The 23,008-nt window shown below is 47.6% G+C and overlaps 1 protein-coding gene across 1 annotated transcript in view; it reads right to left on the bottom strand.

Annotated features, from left to right (window-relative positions):
* ADAM12 (ADAM metallopeptidase domain 12) overlaps positions 1 to 23,008 on the bottom strand; it is a 382,360-nt gene that overhangs the window by 29,700 nt on the left and 329,652 nt on the right. Inside the window, exons 15-19 of the mRNA XM_081533255.1 lie at positions 9,786 to 9,894; positions 9,478 to 9,676; positions 6,769 to 6,846; positions 3,968 to 4,076; positions 4 to 139 (exon numbers count right to left, since the gene is read on the bottom strand). Of these exons, the coding sequence (XP_081389381.1) occupies positions 4 to 139; positions 3,968 to 4,076; positions 6,769 to 6,846; positions 9,478 to 9,676; positions 9,786 to 9,894 (631 nt within the window). The remainder of the gene's footprint in view (positions 1 to 3; positions 140 to 3,967; positions 4,077 to 6,768; positions 6,847 to 9,477; positions 9,677 to 9,785; positions 9,895 to 23,008) is intronic.

Genomic DNA, 23,008 nt, shown 5'->3' with positions numbered 1-23,008 from the left:
TACCTTAGCTTTTCAATGGTGTTTTTTTTATCTGTAAACAGCAGTCGTATCAATGTCTTCCTTTTGAGGTAAACCACACATCCAGCAGCAAGAAGACAGAGGATGGTGACCAGAATTCCTATCGTTAAACCTTGGTTATCTGAAACAAAGCACATTCGACTCAGAGAAGGAGGCAGTTATAGTGAAATATGGGGAGTATGAAATTGTGACATTTACGGCAAAACGAACTTGGAAGGAAAGAACTGAAATGCAGTGAGTAAATCTTTGAATGGTGTACGGATAAATTAGCCTTACTTCAAAGGTCGTGTTTGAGGTGCAATCTGCCTTGCCATCATTCATTTCTGACAAGTCTGGAACTTGCTAACAGGGAATATAATCTGTCAGGTGGGACCACAGCTCTGGCCACATGGGCCCCCGAGCATGCCAACGGCAGGGGAACGGTGGCCACAGAAAGTAACACGGAGTTGTCACTAGAATCCCATCAGAATCCAAGTGAAGTGAAGTCAAAGTGTTAGTCGCTCAGTCATGTCTGACTCTTTACGACCCCGTGGGACTGTAGCCCACCAGGCTCCTCTGTCCATGGAATTCTTCAGGCAAGAATACTGGAGTGGGTAGCCATTTCCTTCTCCAGGGGATGTTCCCAACCTAGGGATCGAATCTGGGTCTTCTGCATTGCAGGCGGATTTTTTTATTTTTATTTTTTACCGTTAGAGCCACCAAGTGGTCCCCAAATTGGTCTTTTCAGCCCCAATGACACTCCTTCAGTCTCTTTCCTTCTCTCATTCTTGGGGGTTGGTTCCCAACCTAGGGATCGAATCTGGGTCTTCTGCATTGCAGGCGGATTTTTTTATTTTTATTTTTTACCGTTAGAGCCACCAAGTGGTCCCCAAATTGGTCTTTTCAGCCCCAATGACACTCCTTCAGTCTCTTTCCTTCTCTCATTCTTGGGGGTTGGAATCTGTTTTGCTTTTGTTTTTTAGACCAAGATCTTACTTCTGGCTATCAGCAAATGAGAAGGTGAAAAGGAAAACTTGGTTTAAATGAAACACCCTTGGATTTTGTTGTGTTAGGGACTTAAAACACAGCCTGTAGGGGGCAAACCTCTGTCTCTGGGAGGAAGCTGTTTACTTCCTCGAAGGAAAGAGCCCCTTTTCTGTGACTTGATCCCATTTTGTTTAGTACAGAGACTCTAAGATTCCTCAAGGATGCAGAAAGGAAGGGAAAATCGAGTTGGTTTGACTGCAGCTGCGACCAAGGGCTGTCTGTGGAGTGCTCTGCACTCCAGGAGTCGGGGTTTCACCAGGGCTGTGGGTTCCTTGAGAGCACAGGTCTCAATTCACCGGTCTGTTCTCCCACCAGCAGCCAGAATCTGTGTCACTCGGTAGGTGCCCTGCAGTCCTGCGCTGCTGATGGCCATGGCAGTGGCTTCTGTCACCCGGGCTCTCCCGAGAAGAAAGACTTCTAACCCACCCTGTTTCTGGACTTTGTCCTCAACTGACAAGTCCTACCGGGGATGTGTCTAAGGAAGACAATCAATGTAAGACTGTCTCGATTCTCTTGTTCAGTGTTACTGGAAAAGCCTTGCTTTGGTTTCCTGGCCAACACGAGACTCTTTTCAGACTGAGCTGGCAGTCAAGGGGCCTCTGGTTAGGGACCTATTGTGTCTTAACACAGCTCATTAAAAAGGCTTCCCTGTCCTTCACCATCTCCCGGAGCTTGCTCAAACTCATGTGCATTGAGTCGGTGATGCCATCCAACCATCTCATCCTCTGTCGTCCTCTTCTCCTCCTGCCTTCAATCTTTCCCAGCATCAGGGTCTTTTCCAATGAGTCAGCTCTTAGCATCAGGTGGCCAAAGTATTGGAGTATAGCTTCTGGTTTCTTCAAATCAAATCCCTAAGCCTTCAACTGATCAGTTACCAAACACTGACAGGACCGGCTGGCGCCCAGCAGATGCTGCAGAGATACTGGCTTCATGGACTTCTGAGCCCCGCCCGGGTGGGTGGCTGAATTGAAGAGTAAGACCCAGGGTGTGGCTCTCCCTGTTTAACCCTTGGCCAGCTTCTCAAGGCCCCTCTTTTGTAGGTGTTTTGCGGGTTAAGAGTTTAAACCCATTTTCTTTTATGAAATGATGGCAACAGTGGATGAGTTTGGCTCTTCAGTTGTTTTCATTTAAAAAATATTCTTACCTTGTACAATGAAGAGTTAGCAACTCAGTGGGTTCCCCATGTTTTGCAAACTCCCAACCCTGAGACCCCCTGGTGTCCACACCAAAAAGACACTCAGAGCATGTGGCCTGTCTCCCACCATCCTATCCAATTCCTTGAACATCTGGCTCACTTGAATGTGCATGGAACGGGTGGCAGGGTTTCTGATGCATTAAAAACGAAAACCCTGCTGTTTTTGAACAATAAACTCTTAATGGCCAATTAGAAAATTAAGTTGCAGCTGAGAGGCCAGCCACCAAGTCACGGAGGGCAGTGAGGATCAGGGAGGCGGGGCCAGACCCGGCTTATTATCTCCTGGGATGGACACACGCTAAGAGACAAGACCTGGAGGCCCTTTGACCACCTGCTGCGGGGCCAGGCTGAGAGGGTGGGACCCTGGGGCGCCCTTGGAAGCAGCGCTGAGACTCGTCCACCTTTCAGTACAGGGATGACCAGAAGTTCCCTCCCCTTCCTCCTGGCACGACGCTGCTTCTCTAGATGTGCCTGCTTGGAGGGTCTCTCCTACCTGGCCCTGCAGAGCAGTGTTGTGTCTGTTGTCATGGAAACGCTGGCCAAGCCAAGATTCAACCCCGCCCATCACTGCAGGACGCATGATTTTCTCCGACAGCCACTGACTGAGTGTCCTGGGGGCTCAGGTGGGCGCCAAGGTGGCAACACAGGTGTGTTTGGGCAATTCTTGCCTACCCCTCCCGACTTCCCAGTGCGGCTCATGGTGGGCTCTCTGTATCACTGGGCTTGCTGCTTCCACTTCAAAGGGGACGTCACCCTGACTTGCCCCTTCACTGGCTGCCAATCTCTCAGAGAAGATGGTCCTGCACTAGGAGACCACTTATCATCTCTGAGGAGATAAGAACTGACGGTCCCAGCACAGCCACCCTTGGGGGCCTCTACACGGCTAGACCTATGTCTCAATCTTAGCTGTGTGACTCTGTGAAAGTTACTTAACTTCTCTGAGCCTCAGGTCCTTTGCATGTAAAGAAAGAAGAAGAATGCCAACTTTTGTAAGGATTCAATTAATGCCCACAAAACGTGAAGCCTGGTGCCCGCAGGTAACAACGGCTCAGCAAAGGTGACCGCTGGGCTGGGACCAGTCCCTTTATGAAGAGGATGGCATCTTTCTAGTAAGAGCTTTAAAAGGCACTTGACTTAACAACTCTTGGCCTCAGTAAACAAGGCTGGCCTTGACCAAGCAATTTGACCCTATGACCACGAGGTGAACACCCACTTGGCAGTTTGTGGCAGAATGACCTTAACTGAGAAAATATCACAGGCTGTGTATGTGCTCACTCAATCATGTCTGACTCTTTGTGATCCCATGGACTGTAGCCTGCCAGGCTCCTCTATCCATGGAATTCTCCAGGTTAGAATACTGGAGTGGGTTGCTATTTCCTTCTCCAGGGAATCTTCCTCACCCAGGGATTGAACCTGCATCTCCTGCATTGGCAGGCGGATTCTTTATTGCTAGTGCCAGCTGGGAAGCCTGGCAACCTCAGCCTCTGAGCGAAGCAGAGCAGGGAGTCTCTGCAAAGATCAGGGAAGGACGAGAGAGGGTCTGGAAACAGGGGCCTCAGCCTGTGTCAGGTCACCTGGACCTGTGGGGTCCCCACCAGGTGTCCAGCTGTGCACCCCCCTGAGGGCTGGCAGGTCCTCTGTCCTGCCTGCAATGGTCCCCTGAGTGCCTGGCTTCCCGCTGCCCCTCGGGAGCTTGGCCCACTCCCGGGATGTGCTGTCACCACTAACCTGCTTGCCGGACGGGGCCGCTGTCTGTGCTCCCTCCGAAGCCAAACCTGTCACAGAAGGGAGGTGCCCAGTGGGGCTCGCAGTGGCAGTTCTTCCTGTTGTTGCACACCTTTCGGGCAGCGGAGGACAAAGACACCAAGAGGGAGGCAGGGTTAGGACGTGCCTCCACCTGGGGCAGCGCCAAGTCTCTGAGCCCTAACTGAGCCCCATAGTGAAGCAAAGGCCCTGTGGTCAGTGCCCCCACCTCACGGAGGCAGCCAGACTCTGGACACACCACTGGGAGGATCCACCCTGCACCCAGCACCACACCAGCGAGCCGAGAACCCGAGGCCACAAATGTAACAGAAGGTACTGTTGTTACATCAGCAGCTGTTGAGGGAAAGACGGAGACCATCAGGGCTCACTGGCTCCCTCCCACTTCTTTTTCTTCTCAATTTCCAGGTCCCTCTTTTTAGATCCAGGAAACCCTCCCAATCTGGCTGAAAGGAGAAGACCTCTCAGTAGTGAGGAAAGGACCTTGCTACTGGGACATGGAATCCACGTCCTTGGGCATCAATGGTCTGATAACCCCGGGCACCTTCAGACAGGGTGCTTGGGGAGGCTAGGTGACTTGGGGTCCCATAGCAGTCTGATGGCCAGGCCTCCTGCTCCCTGATGTCCACAGGATACCGCCTCCCCAAAGTCTGCTTTGATTCCTTCAGCAGACACTCCGGAGGGCTGGTCCTGGCTCCTACCCGAGTGGTGGATTTAAGCTGGCAGTGAACTGTGTCCGTGAAATAAGAGGATGATGGCTCTGATCCCACGGGAAAGAAGGTGGGAGGGGCGGCTTTGCTGTTGGTGGGCCCTGAGGCTCCACAGAGAGGCCAACACTTGCTCACCCTGTGGCCCAGGGTGACTGATGGTGGCTGTTGCCACCTGTGATGACATTGTACTTGTTACTGGTATGTATTGTCGTACATGGAACTGACTGGACTACTACAGGAACCAATGGAAAATGATCATGCAAATAAGAGGGAATCCTTTCTAGAAAGACAATGAGGCTGAATGCTTTGGGAATGCTGCATGACAGTAAGGCCCCAAGAAGAACTTTGGACAAATTTGGAATGGGAAGGACAACTGAAAAATGATCAGGAAAAGCTGCAAAAGAAAGGATTCCTCATTCAGGTTGCTCGTGAGTGTCTCAGTGTCCCTTGCACTTAGAGAAGCAAACGATACATCGTGGATGGCGCGCTTTGGGGGGTTCTGTGTAAGGAAGTCAGGGCTGAGCTCCCATCCTGCAGGCTTCAGCCCCATGTCAACATACTGCTGGATGGGGCCAAACACACACTTTTATATTTTTGAGGCACATTAAATGTTTGGGGTGTATATCTTATTTGTGATGTTTCCCAGGTTGTGATGAATCAACCATAGTCAACATCAACAAACCCAGATGCTTCCAACAAGAAGGGCAACAGTCAGGAAAGCCTGTGATAAGTGAGAAAGTACGTTTCTATGAAGCTCATGTGAAGCAGAATTAACTGTCATTAGCACCTCCCAGGCTGCCTGGAGTCCGAGTGTCCTGCTATTTCCCCAGAGACCCTGCAGCTGGGGCACCACCCCTGGGATTCAGGCACCATCTCCTGCTGTGAACCACAGTCAGGGGCCCTCTGGACGGCTTGTGGCAGAGAGATTATAGCCCCGACAACTGTCCCCCCCACCCCCAGAGGTGCTGATGGTGAGCCTGGCCTCGCTAAGGAAAGGATTGGGGTCTAGTTGTTACTTGTTCCCAAGTCACGGCAGCTGCTCAACTCCCAGCAATGTGGGCCTTTCCTCTCCAGTGTGTGGATGGGACGCCAGGGATGTTGGAGGGTCAGGAGTCCAGGGTCCCTGATCCAGCACTGCTACTAACTGGCCGCCTAACCTTGGACGTGTCACGACCCCCACATGGGTCTGGACTCCACCATCGGTCAGATAATGAGGCTGCCCTAGATCACTTCTTCCAGCCATTAGGAAGACGTCTACAATCCAATGAAGACACGGAAAGACTGTTTTATACCGACAGTCAGCTACACTCACCACCAACAAACCCATCTGAGGTGACACTACTGCACAATAGTAATCTTACGCAAACCTCCATAATTCTATGTTAGAATCATCGGCAAGTGTCTGCAAGTTTTAAAAATAGAATTCGGAGCACCATTTCTGCAGAAAAGGCTTCAGAAAAACAAATGAACCATTGGCATAGCTAATCAAGATTAATATGATTCCACTGGAAATAATTAAGCCCATCAGGAAAAATAAATTGGGTTTTGAACAATTAGAATCCTCCCCTCCTCCAAATCCTCTGAACTAAAACAGCCGCCTTCTTTAGTTGAAACCCGTTGCATGTGATTTCAAGAACATGTGGTCAGTATGTGCTGTCTTCTTTGTTTTAATTGCTTTTGGAAATATTTCAGTTCAGACACATATTCTGAGTCTTGGTTGTAAGAGAGACAGCTCCGTTTGAAACGCTAATGAAAAACTCTTCATGAAGGAAGGTTAGTGTTAAAATTACTTTGAAGATGACAAAGTCCTTCCAAAAAAAATCCAGAATGTTAATTTAAAAGATAATTACCACTCAATCTGATTTTCTTTGTTAAACAAAAATCCCATTTCTTACGCCACATAAAGGTCAAAGAAAATGGATGTCTTCAGAAGAAAATATTGAGGAGACACTGCTATATTTTTACAAAGTGATGGATGGCGAAAATCCTTTACAAAGGAATGATTTAGTGCTGAGCTTAACTGTGGGCTAGCTACGTGGAGGCAGTTCGCCGACTTACCCCTCTGCCGTGACACTGCGCTGCACACTCGTGCACACCGAAGACACTGACATTCTGACACCGACGATTCAGGCAGATCTGGAGAAGGAGGGAAGCATAGCAAACATCTATGTCCATCTACAAACACACACAATGCATCTGTGTATTAAAGAATAGAGGAATGGATAAAGGAGATGTGGTACATATACACAATGGAATACCACTCAGCCATGAAAAAGAATGAAATAATGCCATTTGCAGCGGCAAGGATGGACCTGGAAATTGTCATATTGAGTGAAGTCAGAGAAAGACAAATATCATACGATATCACTTATATGTGGAAACTAAAAAAAAGAAGGTACAAATGAATCTCCCTACCAAACAGAAATAAGAGTCACAGATGTAGAAAACAAACTCATGGTTACCAGCAGGTAAGGGTGGGGGCAGTGATAATTGGGAGACTGGGATTGACATTACACACTACTATATATAAAATAGATAACAATAAGGACCTACTATATATATAGCACAGGGAACTCTGCTCAATACTCTGTTATGACCTATGTGGGAAAAGAATCTTAAAAAGAGTGGATATATGTATATGTATAACTGATTCACTTTGCTATACATCTGAAGCTAACACAACATTGTAAATCAACTATACTCCAATAAAAATTAAAAAACAAAAGGAGAAAGCAAAGGAAAACTCCAAAAAGACCATCTTTCAGTTAACATGCACATGGCATAATGATGCTCTCTGCCTTGGACATAGATTCTGATGTCCACCTCCAAATTCAGCCCATTCCAAGACTCACATCAGTGTGGACACTACAGAAGTCTTCTACCTTCATGGCATTTTATATGGTTTTAGTCAACTCTGAAATTATGGTAACTGATTTCCTCATGACTTTCATTTAGAGCTTGCAACAAAATCTACATATTGCAGCATTTTTGCCCCCATTTTTTCTCTACTATTAAAAGATATAGGAGAGAACAGAGCAGCCTAGTCCTTCACCTGGGCCAATAGAGACTCAAAGACTCCAGGAACCCAGGGTCCGAGAATCTTGCAAGGGAGATAGTAAAATACAGGAACTTTCCCAAAATGCTGACTGACAAGCATTATCGTTGATGACATAAACCATCAACAGAAATGCTCAACGGAGGAGAACAGACGCTTCCCTTGTATTTATCAAGCCGCTGCAGAGGCAGTAATTTGCTAAATGATACTGGGCTGGTTGAAAGAATTTAGTCTCATTTCAAAGGTGCATAATATAGTCCAGACGCATGGGATCAGGCTCTTTATCTCCCATAAAATGTTACAAATTGGTGGAGTCAAAGGAAGAAAAGCTGAATTTTTAGATTACAGAAGCATTTTTAATCAAGTAGGATCTTCCTATGAGACATTCACCATCTGACCCCAGCAGTTTATCTAAGGCAAGATGAATGCCCTGCGAAAGAAGTGCTGGTCCAAGCGGCTCTCAGGGCTGGTGGGGTCTTGGCCAAGGGGACTGGCACATTCCTGCTGATAAAAGAAACTGTCTGGGGTTGCAGTGAGCACAGGGGGACCCCAGGCAGAATCACAGCGGATGGGTCCTGCCCTTCCCCAACCCGCGGGCCAGGCTCCAAGATGGCTTTCAAAGAACCAGGGCTCTGCAGGAAGGAGATCAAAGCACATTTAATTTTGCACAGGACGTGAAAAGCTCATTGATAAATTGAGTCCTTGGAATTTCAGTGTTCAGATGCACCTGGCCTTGGTTGTTCAAATCACCTTTTAAATGGTGTCATTCTAATGTCAAGACTTGAATATAAACGAATGTGTGTGATTAAGGAGATACCTGGAATATATAATGTGTTTCGCATATCATCCTGTTTCCTTAAGGATAAAGCATTTATAAAGGCGTATGAGGGAAGAGGGCGGGGTGGGGAGGAGGGAACTCCTGCCCTGGGGACCCAGCTGCAGGAGCTGGATCAGCACTTTTCCTTTCTGCTCCGTGACCTCCAGTTAGTAATGGTTTCATATTCATTTTGAAAATGGGGCCCTAATCAAAGCATCTTCCTCTCTAAAATGTTAATTATTAACTTGTGATCATTCAGTCTGATGAGAAAGTTTAGTGGGAAAAAAAGTCAGTGTGGCAGAATGTGAAAATCTCAATTGTTTTTCTTTTTTTTTTTTTTAATCATTTTGGACTTTATTCCTAACTCCCTTCCCCAAATATCTCAGTCTACCTTTCCCCCTTGTCTCCAAAAGAACCCCGTTTGGCTTTAAGCTTATTCCATCTCCTCCCCTCTCCTGTCCCTCTGTGGGGGTCTCTGAAACTACATCTGACTTCCCATTCTGTCCAGGTGAGAACAAGTCCCCACTGTGCCAAAAACCCAGACCACATTTCCAAGAACAATATAATACGCTGCTGTGTTTCCTTCCAGAGTAATTTCCTGGCTGGAAACTCGCATAACACCCAGAGTGTAGAAAAGACTTCTTAATACTGAAGGGCTGAGAAAACAAGCTTGATTTCCCCAAATCTGCATCTCAACAGTCAGAGGAGGAGCTGGGATTTGTTGATTTATTTTTTCTTTCTTCTAGGTGCAAAGAACTGGATTTCAGAGGCAGCATTCTGATAAAGTGGATTTTGGAAAACAAACCATCCCTGTAACTCAGGTCTCGAACAGGACATTTCTCAGTGGGTCCTTCCAGACTCACGTTTGTGACGCGAGGGAGCGCTTGGGGCTTACTTTTCCGTCTGCACACTTTGTGCCGGCAAGCACGAGCCCTGGGTCTGGCAAGTCATCACCCAAGTACACGTGGGTCCCACGGCACAGAATCCGGCCTCCTTCCTGCAGGGGGATATTCGTTTCTATGGAAACAGCATTGGTACCAATGACTGGTCGGCTGGCACCTCCTTGACACTGGATTTTTCCACACTTAGCGTCTCTGGAAAGGCAAGAACAGACAGTCTTCAAAGAGGGAAAGTGTGGAAACAGCCCTAAGTGATCTGGGAGGTTCAAAGGCATGGCGTGGTCGGGACACGGACCCCCCGTACCTCATTGCACACTTGGCAAAGGAGCTCTTGGAATCTTTGCCGCAGTTGCCATAAGGGTCACCTGCGGAGTTGACTCTCTCAAAGCAGATTCCGGGGGCAGGTTTAGCACCTGAAACAGAAGCAAAGCAGCACTCTCACCTCCTGCAAGCGTTTGGGATACGCTTTGAACAGCACTGGTGGTTCAGTTGGTAAAGGATCTGCCTGCAGAGCAGGAGACTCGGGTTTGATCCCTGGGTTGGGAAGATACCCTGGAGGAGGAAATGGCACCCCACTCCAGTATTCTTGCCTGGAAAATCCCATGGCTGGAGGAGCCTGGCGGGCTGCAGTCCATGGGGTCACAAGGGTCGCACATGACTCAGAAGATGAAACCACCACCTGGCTTTCTAAGCGGAGATGTGTTCCCGTGTCCAGAGAAACCTCACCTGGCATCTTGGCGAAGCCTGAGCCCATCTCAGCTCACAGCAGAGCTTGCGCTCCATCATTCCCTCTTCTGGAGGGCTGCTCTGCGGGCCCATGACATGTGCAAACTCTCAGGAGGTGAGGTCTGGCTCTGGGACCAGACCCGACCCCACACCAAGGCACTGACTGGCTGGCTGCAGGCAAGCAGAGAGGCTTGCTTTCTTGAACAACTCCCACACAATTCTGGTGAAAAAAATGCAAGCTAAAGCAGGCTCCAGGGAATAATGATGACTAATGAGAAGAAGCAATGAGAGGGGCAGACGGAAAGAGAGAGAACGTGCAAGGCAGAGATCGCATGCCCTGTTTACATCCCCACAAAGCTCCCTATCAGAGCAAGTACTGGCTTCGACGAATGCCTATGTTTGTCAGGCAGAGACTGTACTCAGAGGGCATGAGACGTAAAACCTCCCAGTCCCTTCCCACAGCAGGACTGCTGCTGCTGCTGCTGCTAAGTTGCTTCAGTCATGTCTGACTCTGTGCGACCCCATAGACGGCAGCCCACTAGGCTCCCCCGTCCCTGGGATTCTCCAGGCAAGAACACTGGAGTGGGTTGCCGTTTCCTTCTCCAATGCATGAAAGGAAAAAGTGAAAGTGAAGTCGCTCAGTCGTGTCCAACTCTTAGCGACCCCATGGACTGCAGCCCACCAGGCTCCTCTGTCCATGGGATTTTCCAGGCAAGAGTACTGGAGTGGGGTGCCATTGCCTTCTCCCACAGCAGGACAGTGCCCAGCAAAAGGAGATGAGGGAGTCAGAGGGCTCAGGAAATGGTCATTTTTAGCACATCTTCTGGCCAAGGAAAGCGAGAACATGTACCTGAGGTTTGTGTTGCTAAAGCTTCGCAGGGCTCCCGAGTGCTATGCATAGTGGTATCTGTTGAGGACTACGTGAGAAATTCAGGCAAATGTTCTCTGTTCTTCAGAGTAAGCTGTGCCCTGTGCTGGGTCCTGGGCCTGCCTTCCCTCCACAAATGTCCTGTCTGGGACACTTCCTCTCACGTCTGCCAGGATGCCAACATCCCAGAGCCCAGGTATGCCTCCTGCCCATCTCTGTACCCTGCTCTGGGGAGGCTCCATCGTCTTCCAAGATGACCATGTCGTGATGGGCAACGCTCCCCTTCTCCCAGGGATCATATGGTGTTCTTATTACTAAAAAGTTCGTCTTTCTTCAACCTGATTCCTCATTAGACACATTCAGCATCCCATTAAAACAAACAACAAACACACAGGCAGACAAATGAACAAAGCCCGTGTAGCAGCTGAGACCAGTCATGGGTTCAGCAATTGATCTCTTCACTAAGCCACCCCATCCTGGACCTCTCCTTCTCCCATTCTGTTTTCTAAAATTAAAAAAACAAAAACAACACACACTGAAGAGAGGTCTCCCAAAGTCCTTCCAAAAGGCATTTACCTAAACTGGACACAAACTAGTCACTCAGTCATGTCTGACTCTTTGCGACCCCACAGACTGTAGCCCGCTGGACTCCTCTCTCCATGGAATTTTCCAGACAAGAATATTGGATGGAGTGGGTAACCATTCCCTTCTCCAGGGGATCTTCCTGACCCAGAGATTGAACCTGGGTCTCCTGCATTGTGGGCAGATTCTTTACCATCTGAGCCACTAGGGACACAATCTCTGTGCTAACTAGATTAAAAAATGGGCAAAAGAACTGTTATGACATTTCTTCAAAGTGGACATTCAAATGGACAACAGGTATATCTCAACATCATTGCATATTAGGGAAATACAAATCAAAACAATAAGCTATCACCTCACGCCAATTATGGGGGCTATTATTAAAAAAAAAGATAACAAGTGTTAGTGAGGATGTGGAGAAATGGGAACCCTCATACACTGTTGGTGAGCATATAAACTGTCATTGCAAAAGACAGTATGGAAAAAATTAAAAATAGAACTATCATATGATCAGTCCAACTTCTAGGTAAATATCCAAAGGAATTGAAATCAGGATCGCAAAGAGATACCTGAACTCTCCTGTTCATTGCAGCATTATTCACAGGAGCCAAGATATAGATACAACTCAAGGGTCCGCTGACGGATGAATGGATAAAGAAAACGTGGTAAACATGTATGCGTGCCTGCTCAGTTGCTTCAGTTGTGTCTGACTCTGTATGAGCCCATGGACGGTAGCCCGCCAGGCTCCTCTGTCCACGGAATTCTCCAGGCAAGAATACTGGAGTGGGTTGCCATGCCCTCCTCCGGGGGATTGTCCCAGTGATCGAACCTGTATCTCCTGCATTGCAGTCAGATTCTTTACCGCTGAGCTACCGAGGAAACCCCAAATATGTATAAGTGAATACTATTCAGCCTTTAAAGAGGAGGAAGCTGCCATTTGAGACAATAATGGATGAACCTGGAGGACATTATGCTGAGGGAAATAAGGCAGATACAGGAAGGCAAATACTACATGATCACAGAATCTGAAAAAGTTGAACCCGTAGAAGCAGAGGGTAGAAAGGTCACTGCCAGGGGCTGCAGCGAGCAGGCAAGAGGGAGGCACTGTTAGTCCAAGGGTACAAAGTTTCAGTTACACAAAATGAATTCATTCTAGAGACTGACTGTACAGCATAGCTCCTATAGTTACTAATACTGTATTGTATACTTAAAAATTTTCTAAGAGGGTAAATCTTATCTGTTCAGTGTTCTCATCACATACACATATACACATAAAAGTAAATTAAGAAAGTGGGAGGAATAGTTTAGAGGTGATGGATATGTTTACGGTAAGGATTGCGGGCATGATTTCAAAAGTGTATGCTTATCTCCAAACCCATCAAAGTGTACACACTAAATATGCACAGCTTTTTGTATGTCAGTCATAGCTCCATAAAATGGTTTAAAAAGTCTTTCTGTTTCCTACAGCGCATCCCTTTCATTCTCAGTTTATTTTGATGCTGATCTGTTCTATTCTGTTGTGTTGCTGTCATGGGAAATCTCACCCAACAGTGAGTCTTCCAATTTTACTTTTTCCGTTTGCTCAGTGGGTGTATATTCAGGCTCTCCACAACCTAATTACCCATCCTGTTGCTTGTCAAAGGAAGCTTTTAAAAGTTCCTTTACCAGAATAAAAAAAGTAGAAGCAGGAAGTCACATTTTAGGAATAGTAATTAAACACGTGATAAATGTGAGCTTGTCTTTTCTTAAACCTGTGTTGTCAGTTGACCTCAATGAACCTCCTAAACCAGCAGTGATTCACGAGACCCAACGTGGATGCCCAGCTGGACTGTGAGACTCAAGATACAACCAAGAGATTAAGAGGTCAGGAGTACTCAACCAGAAGAAAGAATGAAGTCATGCCCCTTGCAGCAACGTGGGTGGGCCTAGAGATGATGATACTAAATGAAGTCAGAAAAAGAAAGGCAAATACCGTATGATACCACTTATGCATGACATCTAAAATATGCCACAAATGAACTTACCTATGAAAGAGGAACAGACTCATAGGCATAGAGAACAGACTTGTGATAGCCCGGAGGGAGAGGAGTGTGGTGGGGGGAGGGAGGATCAGGAGTTTGGGGTTAGCCGATGCCAACGATTACATATAGAGTGGATAAAAAACAGGTCCTACTGTATAGCACAGGGAACTGTATTTGATATCTTGTCATAAATCATGATGCAAAAGAAGATGAAAAGAATGTCAATATACGTATAATTGAATCACTTCGCTGTACAGCAGAAATTAACACGACACTGTGAATCAACTATATATACTTCAATATGATAAAAAGAGAGGTCAGTAAGTAAACCATTCTTTCTGATGACTGATCTTTTGCGAAAACTGTGTTTTATATTCGTGCATTCACGGGATCTAAGAAAAACAAAAACAAATGCCGATCAAGTCTTGATTTCTTTTGGAAGGCCTCTTCATGTCTGATTTCTACAGTCAGTGGTTGTGCTGAAGTGCTGGAAGATCTAGGCTTAACTGGTGTCAACCCTACAAACCAGGAGACCCTGGTCACATTGTGGGGAACTCCTGAGATGCTGTTCCATTTGTACAATGAGGACAAGGACATCACCTGTGCTGAAGGTTCAGTGAGACCTCCAGGTTCTCAGTAAGCCTGTTTCTACTAAGGACAGCCACAAGTCATGGAGAAGGAGATGGCTAGATCGTGGACGTTAAGGATGGCAGAACACGTGAGGGGAGGAGAGCTCCTTGGAGCTGACCTCCTTTGCAACCCTCGCCACGTTTGCAATGTTGCAAAAAATAGTTCAGGATGGTGTCAGTAGGGGTTCCATGCCTGTTTCCTTCACAGAGGATCATCCCCAGAGTCTAGCACATCACAGGAAGCCAGTGCATACTGTCGAATGATTAGGTGAGTAACTCCTGGACCCACCTTGGGAAATGAGAGGGAAGAAAGAGAATCTCCTCGATAGAAAATTTGGGAGGTTTTGTACATACTTTGCATGTTAAATAAAAGTATAGTCATAGCTCAGTGAGAAATGGAATATTTCTTACCATGTCAGTAAACAAAGGATGTCACAGTCATCAGTAATTGCAGCCACCACTGATGGTGAGCTGGTGAGCTCTAAGGGCACTCAGGATGTGAAAACACAGGATGCTGGCCCCAGATAGTTCAGTTCAGTCGCTCAGTCGTGTCTGACTCTGCGACCCCATGGACTGCAGCACGCCAGGCCTCCCTGTCCATCACCAACTCCTGGAGCTTGTTCAAACTCATGTCCATTGGGTCGGTGATGCCATCCAACCATCTCATCCTCCACAGATAGCTGAGGTGCATATCCAAGGAATGATTTCAGTGAGCCCATCCTCTTACATCTTCCCATACATAGAAAAGCACGAAATCCCTCCACTCGAGATATCTGGCTTTCCTTTAATTAACAATACTCTTTTGATGCTCAGACTACCTGCCCTTGGTTGAAAAACTTCTGTATAACCTGGATGCCCCTCCTCACCTCCTCAGAGCAGTTTTCTCAGGGTTACTTGAGATGCTGCCTCCCAGGCTTGAAAGTCCTAAAAATTCCCAGTGAATAAAGCGTAATTCTCATAATAGGTTGTGAGTATTTTTTAAGTCGATATGAGGATGGCTCAGTGGTCAAGAATCTGCTTGCAATGCAAGGGATGCAGGAGATGCAGACTGGATCCCTGGGTCAGGAAGATCTCCCTGAAGAAGGAAATGGAAACCCACTCCAGTATTCTTGCCTGGGAAATCCCATGGACTGAGGAGCCTGGTGGGCTCCAGTCCGTGGAGTTGCAAAGAGTCAGACACAACTGAGCACAACACAGGGATCTCAGCTTCCCTCTACCCAACTCTTCTTCTCTTGTTTCAGTGAGTGGGGTTCCCGCTGCCCCGAGTCCTGTGCTCTTTCTGGGCGCTGTCTCAGCCAGCCTGGGCTGGTCCTCTAGAAGCTCATATCAGCACACAGGTTTCTGCCTCATTTTGAACGAGGCAGCAGGAGACCTCAAGCAAAGACACTTGAGTTTGATTTCCTTTCATTCCGTTGAACCCTGGGAACACAGAGCATCTTGCCTGGAATTTCTTTTCTTGCCCTTAAACCAACAGACACAGTTTAAATGAATGGGGACACTTTGGATCCCTGAAGTGCCATTTGTTGGACACCCCACTGTCAGGTATTGTGCTGGAGATGGCAGGCAGTTGAAGCCATTCCTGGTCCGGGAAGATCCTGCATGTCACAGAACAACTAAGCCCGTGACCACAACTGCTGAGCTTGAGCTCTAGAGCCCGGGGACCACGATTAGTGAGCACACGTGCCACCATACTGAAGCCCGTATGCCCTGGAGCCCACGCTCTGCAACAAGAGAAGCCACTGCAATGAGAAGCCCAAGCACAGCAACTAGCAGTAGCCCTGCTCACAGCAACTAGAGAAGAGCCTGCACAACAACGAACATCCAGCACAGCGAAAAATAAAGGAACAAAGCCGGGTGGGGTTTGACCTGTAAAATCTATTCCACTCTGGGATGAATTTGCCCAGAGGCTCCAACAATGCAGAGTTCTAAAGGTTCACTTTCTGGCTCTTGCAAGAAACCAGTAACTGTCCATCTCCAAGAGGTTTACTCATTTCAGCTCTTCTCCAGACCTCAAGGGAGCAGGAGATGACATGATACACCCCGCTGCTGACGTATCGGCGGCGCATGTCATCCACGGGGCACAGCAACGACACTGTCGGCCACAACGTGCCACAGGAAACTCAGTCTGGATGAGTAGCGGGTCATGATTTCATTGGAGCGATCTCCCTGTGAAGTCAGAGACCAGAACGCACACCTGATCCTTTGTCATGTACTCCAGTTTTTCATCTGGAGGATTAAAGGCAAGGACACTCTGATGGGTAATTCGTGGTCAAACTCGATGGACAAGATCTTTCGCATGTCCATCCTGAAGCCCTTCGGGATTGAAAACGTTCATCAACTTTCATCTCATCAATACTCTGAAACTGCTGCTGTTTCAATGGAGGGGGGGAGGTGAGTGACAGGGGTCAGAGGACGGTGGGGCAGAACCCTGTTTACCATGCTGGTTCCATCCAGTTGACTAACACTTCTTACCCTGAAGTCTCCACGTTGGGATGAGAAGTCTTGCCTGAGAAACATGGATGTTTAAAGACAAGGGGGTCTACAGAGAAGGAGAAATATCATGTGACATCCCTTCTATGTGGAATCTAAAAAGAAACGATACAAATGAACTTACAAACCAGAAAGAGACTCACAAACTTAAGAGAATGAAATGATGGTTGCCAAGGGGAAGGATACTTAGGGAGTTTGGGATGGACATGTACACACGGCTGCATTTAAAATGGATAACCAACAAGGGCCTACTGTACAGCACAGGAAGCTCTAACTCGATGTCACGAGGCAGCCCTGGAGGGGAAGGGGGTCTGGGGGGAATGGATCCATGTATATGTGTGTCTGAATCCCTCGGCTATTCACATGAAATGATCACAACACTGTTAATCGGCTGCACCCCAACACAAAATAAAAAGTTCAAAAAAAAGAAAAGACCAAAGAGTTTAGTAGATGAAACTTAAAATAAATGAAAAAAGTATCTAAGTAGTTGAAACTTGATCCAGATCACAGCATACTCTATTGCCGTCTCACCTCCGATCTCAGGCTGTAGGACAGTGTCACACAAGGTTTGGGGCCACCTCCTGAGGCCAGCACGCCCCCAGCTAGAGGAGGGCACTGCTCAGTTCCACTTCTTGTGTGGGGAAAGTGGTTTCCTCCACTGGTTTGGAGCAACCATAGAGATTTGTGAAAACAAATTGCAGAAAAGGAGACTTGTCAAATTGTTTGTTTGGCCTAGTACCTCTCTCATATCCCTTTTTCTAGGAACGGAAACTCCTTTTGTTATGGAAAATCCACTTTTTATGGTTCAAGTGGGGTTAAGTTTCCCAACCAACACCAAAAGGATGGGCATGAGATTCAAGTCTGGCCCCTGAGACTGCTCCATGTCACTAGTAGTAAGTTTAGGTCAGTGATGGATACAGGACCAAAGCCAGTACATCAGCATCTTCCTTGGAACCTGACTGCTGGAGCTGGCTGGACAAGGGGCCTGGACTGCTCTGTTCCTGGGGATCACTGGCTGTGTCCTTCAGGGTCTCCCTCCATTACCACTCTCCCTTGAGCCTGGTGACCCTTCTGCTCTCATTCACCCTGGAGGGCTATCCCCACCTTCCATCCATCACATTTGCCTCTTGCAATGTTTGGAGGCTCTGCCCTCACTGTAAAACCCCCTGTGGGCTGAGAAGGTGCCTCAGGCCCACACAGAGCAGGTGTGTCCCAAGAAAGAATGAACGAAAACCATAGGGAACGCAATTTAGGGAAAGCACATCCTGTCTCTACCCCCCTCCCTGTAGGAAGTCAGTTGTGGTTCCCACAGAACAAAGCATCTTGGGTAAATAAACACAGTTTCCTGGTCTGCCTTGTCTGGGTCTTCACTGATTCATTTACATCGAATGAAGTATTACCATGCTGTCTTCCCTCATAGCTCAGCTGGTCAAGAATCTACCTGCAAAGCAGGAGACCCTGGTTCGATTCCTGGGTCGGAAAGATACGCTGGCGAAGGGATCGGCTACCCACTTCAGTATTCTTGGGCTTCCCTGGTGGCTCAGCTGGTAAAGAATCTGCCTGCAATGCAGGAGACCTGAGTTCGATTCCTGGGTTGGAAAGATCCCCTGGAGAAGGGAAATGCTTCCCAACTCCAGTATTCTGGCCTGGAGAAATCCATGGACTGTATAGTCCATGGGGTCGCAAAGAGTCAGACATGACTGAGCGACTTTCACTTTCATCCTTTTTACTTAAGAGGAAAGAAGATATAAAGTCACAAAAAGACATTTTACTTTCTGGAACGGAAAACTGTCATTCCTTCAACGTTTAGACACAGTAAAAAAAAAAAATCCTATAAGCAAGGAAACCAGAAAGAGGGCTCCATGCTGACCTCAGGAGCAGAAACAGCTCTTACAATTAAAGAAAGCATCATTATAGGAAACAGACTAGAAGATGCAAACCAAGAGAAACTTCCTGAGCACCCTGGCCATCGGGACCTACAGACACCAGGAAGGACAGTCAAGAGTGTGGAACCAGCCAGCCGGCGTTTATCTTAGATACAGAAGGGTCAATAATTTAAAACGTGTAAATGACTTCTACCTGCTAATAAGATGTTATAAAGGTACAGATCTGACTTCAAAGTTGCTGCATGTAAAGCTGTCTGTCTTCATGAAGACGAGAGACTTCATATCTGTCTCATGAAAAAAAGTGACACGTTTTCTTATCACTACTATATTACATCAATTTACAGCCTTTGAATTTTTAATAATGGAACACTTAGATGTTCTGCTGTTATCAAAAGATGAAATTTAGCCTTTCAGAGGGAATTTTGACATCATCCTGTATTTTATCATTCTATAAGAAGTGATGGAGTTTAATTACCAGGTTTATCTTCAGAGTGATATAACTTGTAATTTGGAAGTTCTCGATGTCATTATGTCTTTTGAAAGAGAAACGATGACATCTCATTATTAAGCCCACAGTTTACGTGATCTTATCTTTCCTTAGGGTTTTCCCTTGTGGCTCAGGGGTAAAGAATCTGCCTGCCAATGCAGGTTTGATCCCTGGATTGGGAAGATCCCCTGCAGAAGGAAATGGCAACCCATTCCAGTATTCTTGCCTGGGAAATCCCATGGACAGAGGATCCTGGTGGTGGATTACAGTCCATATGGTCGAAAAAGAGTTAGACACAACTTAGTGACTAAACAACAACAACGTTTCCTTAAAATGACTCCGTTATGCAAATGCAGGTCCCCAAGTCAGTTGCGTTGGCTCCTCCTCCCATCACTTACATCCAGCCCCTGTTACTAATGTCCACAAAGGCATCTTCACAAGTAACTGCAGCCTGTTTGTCCTTCTCACAGTTCTCCCTCTGTTTCTCTTCTCCACGCTGACCTTTACGTCCGTGGAAAAATAAAGCCCCAGCAAATACATTCGGTCATTTCCTTCTTGCACAACGGAACAAAAAAGAGACTTTCCTGCCGCCTAAACACTATGATTCTTGGCAAAGATCACTCTTCTTCCCATCTGTAGCCACCTGAGCTGTGGATGCTCGTAAATGTACTGTCTCACGTGTGTCGTCATAAAGAAACTCATTTAAAGCAGCCTTGCTGGGCTTCCCTGGTGGTGCAGTGGTAAAGAATTCACCTGCCAATGTGGGAGACACGGGTTCCATTCCTGGTCCGGGAAGATCCCGCATGCCATGGAACAACCAGGCCCGGGCACCACAACTGCTGAGCTTGAGCTCTAGAGCCCTGGGACCACAACTACTGAGCACACGTGCCACCATACTGAAGCCCGTGTGCCCTGGAGCCCACGCTCTGCAACAAGAGAAGCCACCGCAATGACAAGCCCGAGCACAGCCACTAAAGAAAAGCCTGCACGACAACGAACATCCAGCACAGCCAGAAATAAAATAAATTAAAAAAGTAAAAATAAACCAGCCTTGCAGATAAACACTGAAAAGGCACCGGCCCATAAACATCATCCGACCAGCTCACACCACATCAATCAGGTGACGCTATTTTCTGGTGAGTGATAAAATAGATAAAACTAAGATAATTTCAGGATTTCCTTGATGCAGATTGTTTGTGGCTCTAGACACACAGTTATCTGCAAGATTAATTTCCAAGTAACGTTTTCAGTTATCATGCTAGTGGTTCAGATAAACAACATTGGCAAAAGTAAATTTTCTGCCTGAAGAAACGTATCCAGCTGTATTTCAGAAGGAAATGTTTAAGGTCATGTCGCATTGACAGGAAATCTTTGTGGCTATTAAGCCTGAGGTGGACAGAGGGCTAAATACAAGGTCCGGTTTGAGCTGCAGGTAACATTTACGTGTTTGACATCAACTGATAAAGTCTTGAGATGCAAGATTTGTGGGAGAAACATCAGTGGGGGAAAAAAATGTCAATTCCAAGCTCACAAGAATACCATCAACAATAATCAATCATCAGGAAACCAAGCAGATGAACAATCCTCACAAAAAGCATTCTAAAACTATATTACTTTGCTAGTTAGGAGTTGCAGGCATATGTTTTGAATATTCTATCATTTTATTTGTAGAAAGATTTGGAAGCAGGATTATTTTAATGAAATGTAAGGCTGGACTGAGAAACGTCCCTCTCAAAAGGGAATTAGTTAGCTGGGAGGAAGGGCTTCCTCCGGCCAGGGTTTGGGTAGCCAGATCTGGGGGGTGAGTGACTGATGACTTCCTGAATGTAACAGACGATGCTGGCCAGGTTACCTGGATGCCAGCGGCAGGGGCCGGCAGAGCAAGCGCCCTAGATTTCTGAGTCACTGGGCTTCCTAGGGGGCTGAAAGTGACCCCCAAACACACGTGGTCCTGATCCCAGAGCGTTTGCTAAAGGCTGGGAAATGAAAGACTATATCCTGAGCTCACTGCATCCTTGACAAGTTTTCCTCTTCTGAATCATGAAAAGTTAATGCAAACCGACCACAGTAACACAGCAATATAGTGCTCTCTGCCTGCTGCATCTAGCTGGCCAGGACCTGGCTGAGGAAGTGACCTCTGCCCCCCGGAACTGTGACGGTCACATCCTGACTCTTCTGCAGGTCCCAGGCGAGAATGCCCTGGGGCTGTGGGAAGTGTGTCACTCTGGCAGAACCAGGGCTCTTGGTCAGCAACTCACAATAGCAGGACATGGTTGAATAGTTATTGAGTGAAGAGTATGTGGTGGCAGAAAGGGCTCTCTGTCCTCCAACTCACAGCCCAGGCTCTGGACAAGCAGAAGAGCCCGTGGTCCCGCTGGGATGGCCCCCGTTTCTGTGCACCTTGGCCCCTGCTGTTCCGGACACAGGAAATCCCTTCCTCTCCCACCCTGGCGATGACTACTCCACGGCAACCTTGTTTAGGATCCTTCCTGCTCTAACCATCACCCCCCAAACCCCGCCCCAGGCTGAGCTCAAGTCCCTCCTCTTTCCCCACCAGATTACAGCCCTCCCCACAGCCCCAGGCACTGTGCAAGCTGCAAGCTACTGCATGCTACTATATACATGTAGTATATTCATAGACATGAAATAGACAAGCTACAGTAGAGGACAACAAAATACCCACGCAGCAGGCATATTACTCTCCTCATTTTACACATGAGGCACAAGAAGGCTGAGTAACTTGCTGAAGGTCACCCTTTTAGAAAGTGGTCCATTCAATGCCTCTGGTAGGCAGAAAATACCTGCCCCCCCAAAAGGGCCCCATGTCCTAATCCTTGGACCCTGTGACTATGTGACCTAACTTGGCAGAAGGGACTTTGAGGATGTGGTTAAGGACCCTGAGATGGGAAATAATGCTGGGCCACCTGGATGGTCCAATATAATCCCAAGGGTCCTTGTAAGAGGGAGGCAGCAGGATCAAAGTCAGAGATGGAGATCTGACCACAGAAGTGGGAATCAGAGAGACAGAGATTTGAAGATTCTGTACTGCTGGCCTTGAAGGCGGATGAAGGGGCCACGAGCCAAGAATCGCGGGCAGCCTCTCAAAGCTGGAAAAGGCCAGCAAACAGATGCTCCCCCGGAGCCTCCGAAGGTAACCCTGCCGTGCCAGTGTCTTGATTCTAGGACTTCTGACCCCGGGAGCTAAAAGATGATAAACGCGTGGTATCATAAGCTGCTGTTAGAGCAGACACAGGAAGCTTACCCAGAGCCCTTGAACTGGAGAGCTAGGCCGTCCCACTGATACAGGGAAAGGAACACCCCGCATTAGCAAAGCGGGTGGTTGAAGGCGCTTTTAAGAAACCCCCTGGTACAGAGAGCCTCTGGCACTAAGTTCTCTACGCTCCTGAGGATGTCACTGCGATGACTGCAAGTACTAAGAAGGTCAAGAGAGATGGATCCCAAGAAGCTACCAGCCCGGGGGACTCCCCCAACCTAGTCCCCATGCCGGTCGTTTCCAGGAACTGGGCGTTTCTGACATCAGAGATGGGTGGTCTGTGTGCCACGCCCCTCAGAGCAAGCCCGCCGTTGCTGGGCAAGGGCCTCCTCCGTCACCAGGGTGAGTGGGAGGGGAGAGAAGGGACCAGCCTGGACCCTGGGGAGGCAGGCGCCACCGTCGCTCACAAGGATGTAGAGGGTCCAAGCAGGTAACTCCCTATCGCTTCCGCTCTTGAAAAGCTCAGCCTGTGAGTCACGCAGTCAAGTCTGTCCGCCTGTCTGCCTCTCTCTCTCTCTGGTCAGGCAGCTCAAGAAGGACTAATCAGATGAGATAATGACTACC

This window comes from Giraffa tippelskirchi, chromosome 2, assembly GCF_054371585.1.
Source record: "Giraffa tippelskirchi isolate mGirTip1 chromosome 2, T2T-mGirTip1v1.2.pri, whole genome shotgun sequence".
Classification (NCBI taxonomy): Eukaryota; Metazoa; Chordata; class Mammalia; order Artiodactyla; family Giraffidae; genus Giraffa; species Giraffa tippelskirchi.
Note: the sequence above shows the minus strand (reverse complement) of the source record. Positions and strands in the feature narration are given on the sequence as shown.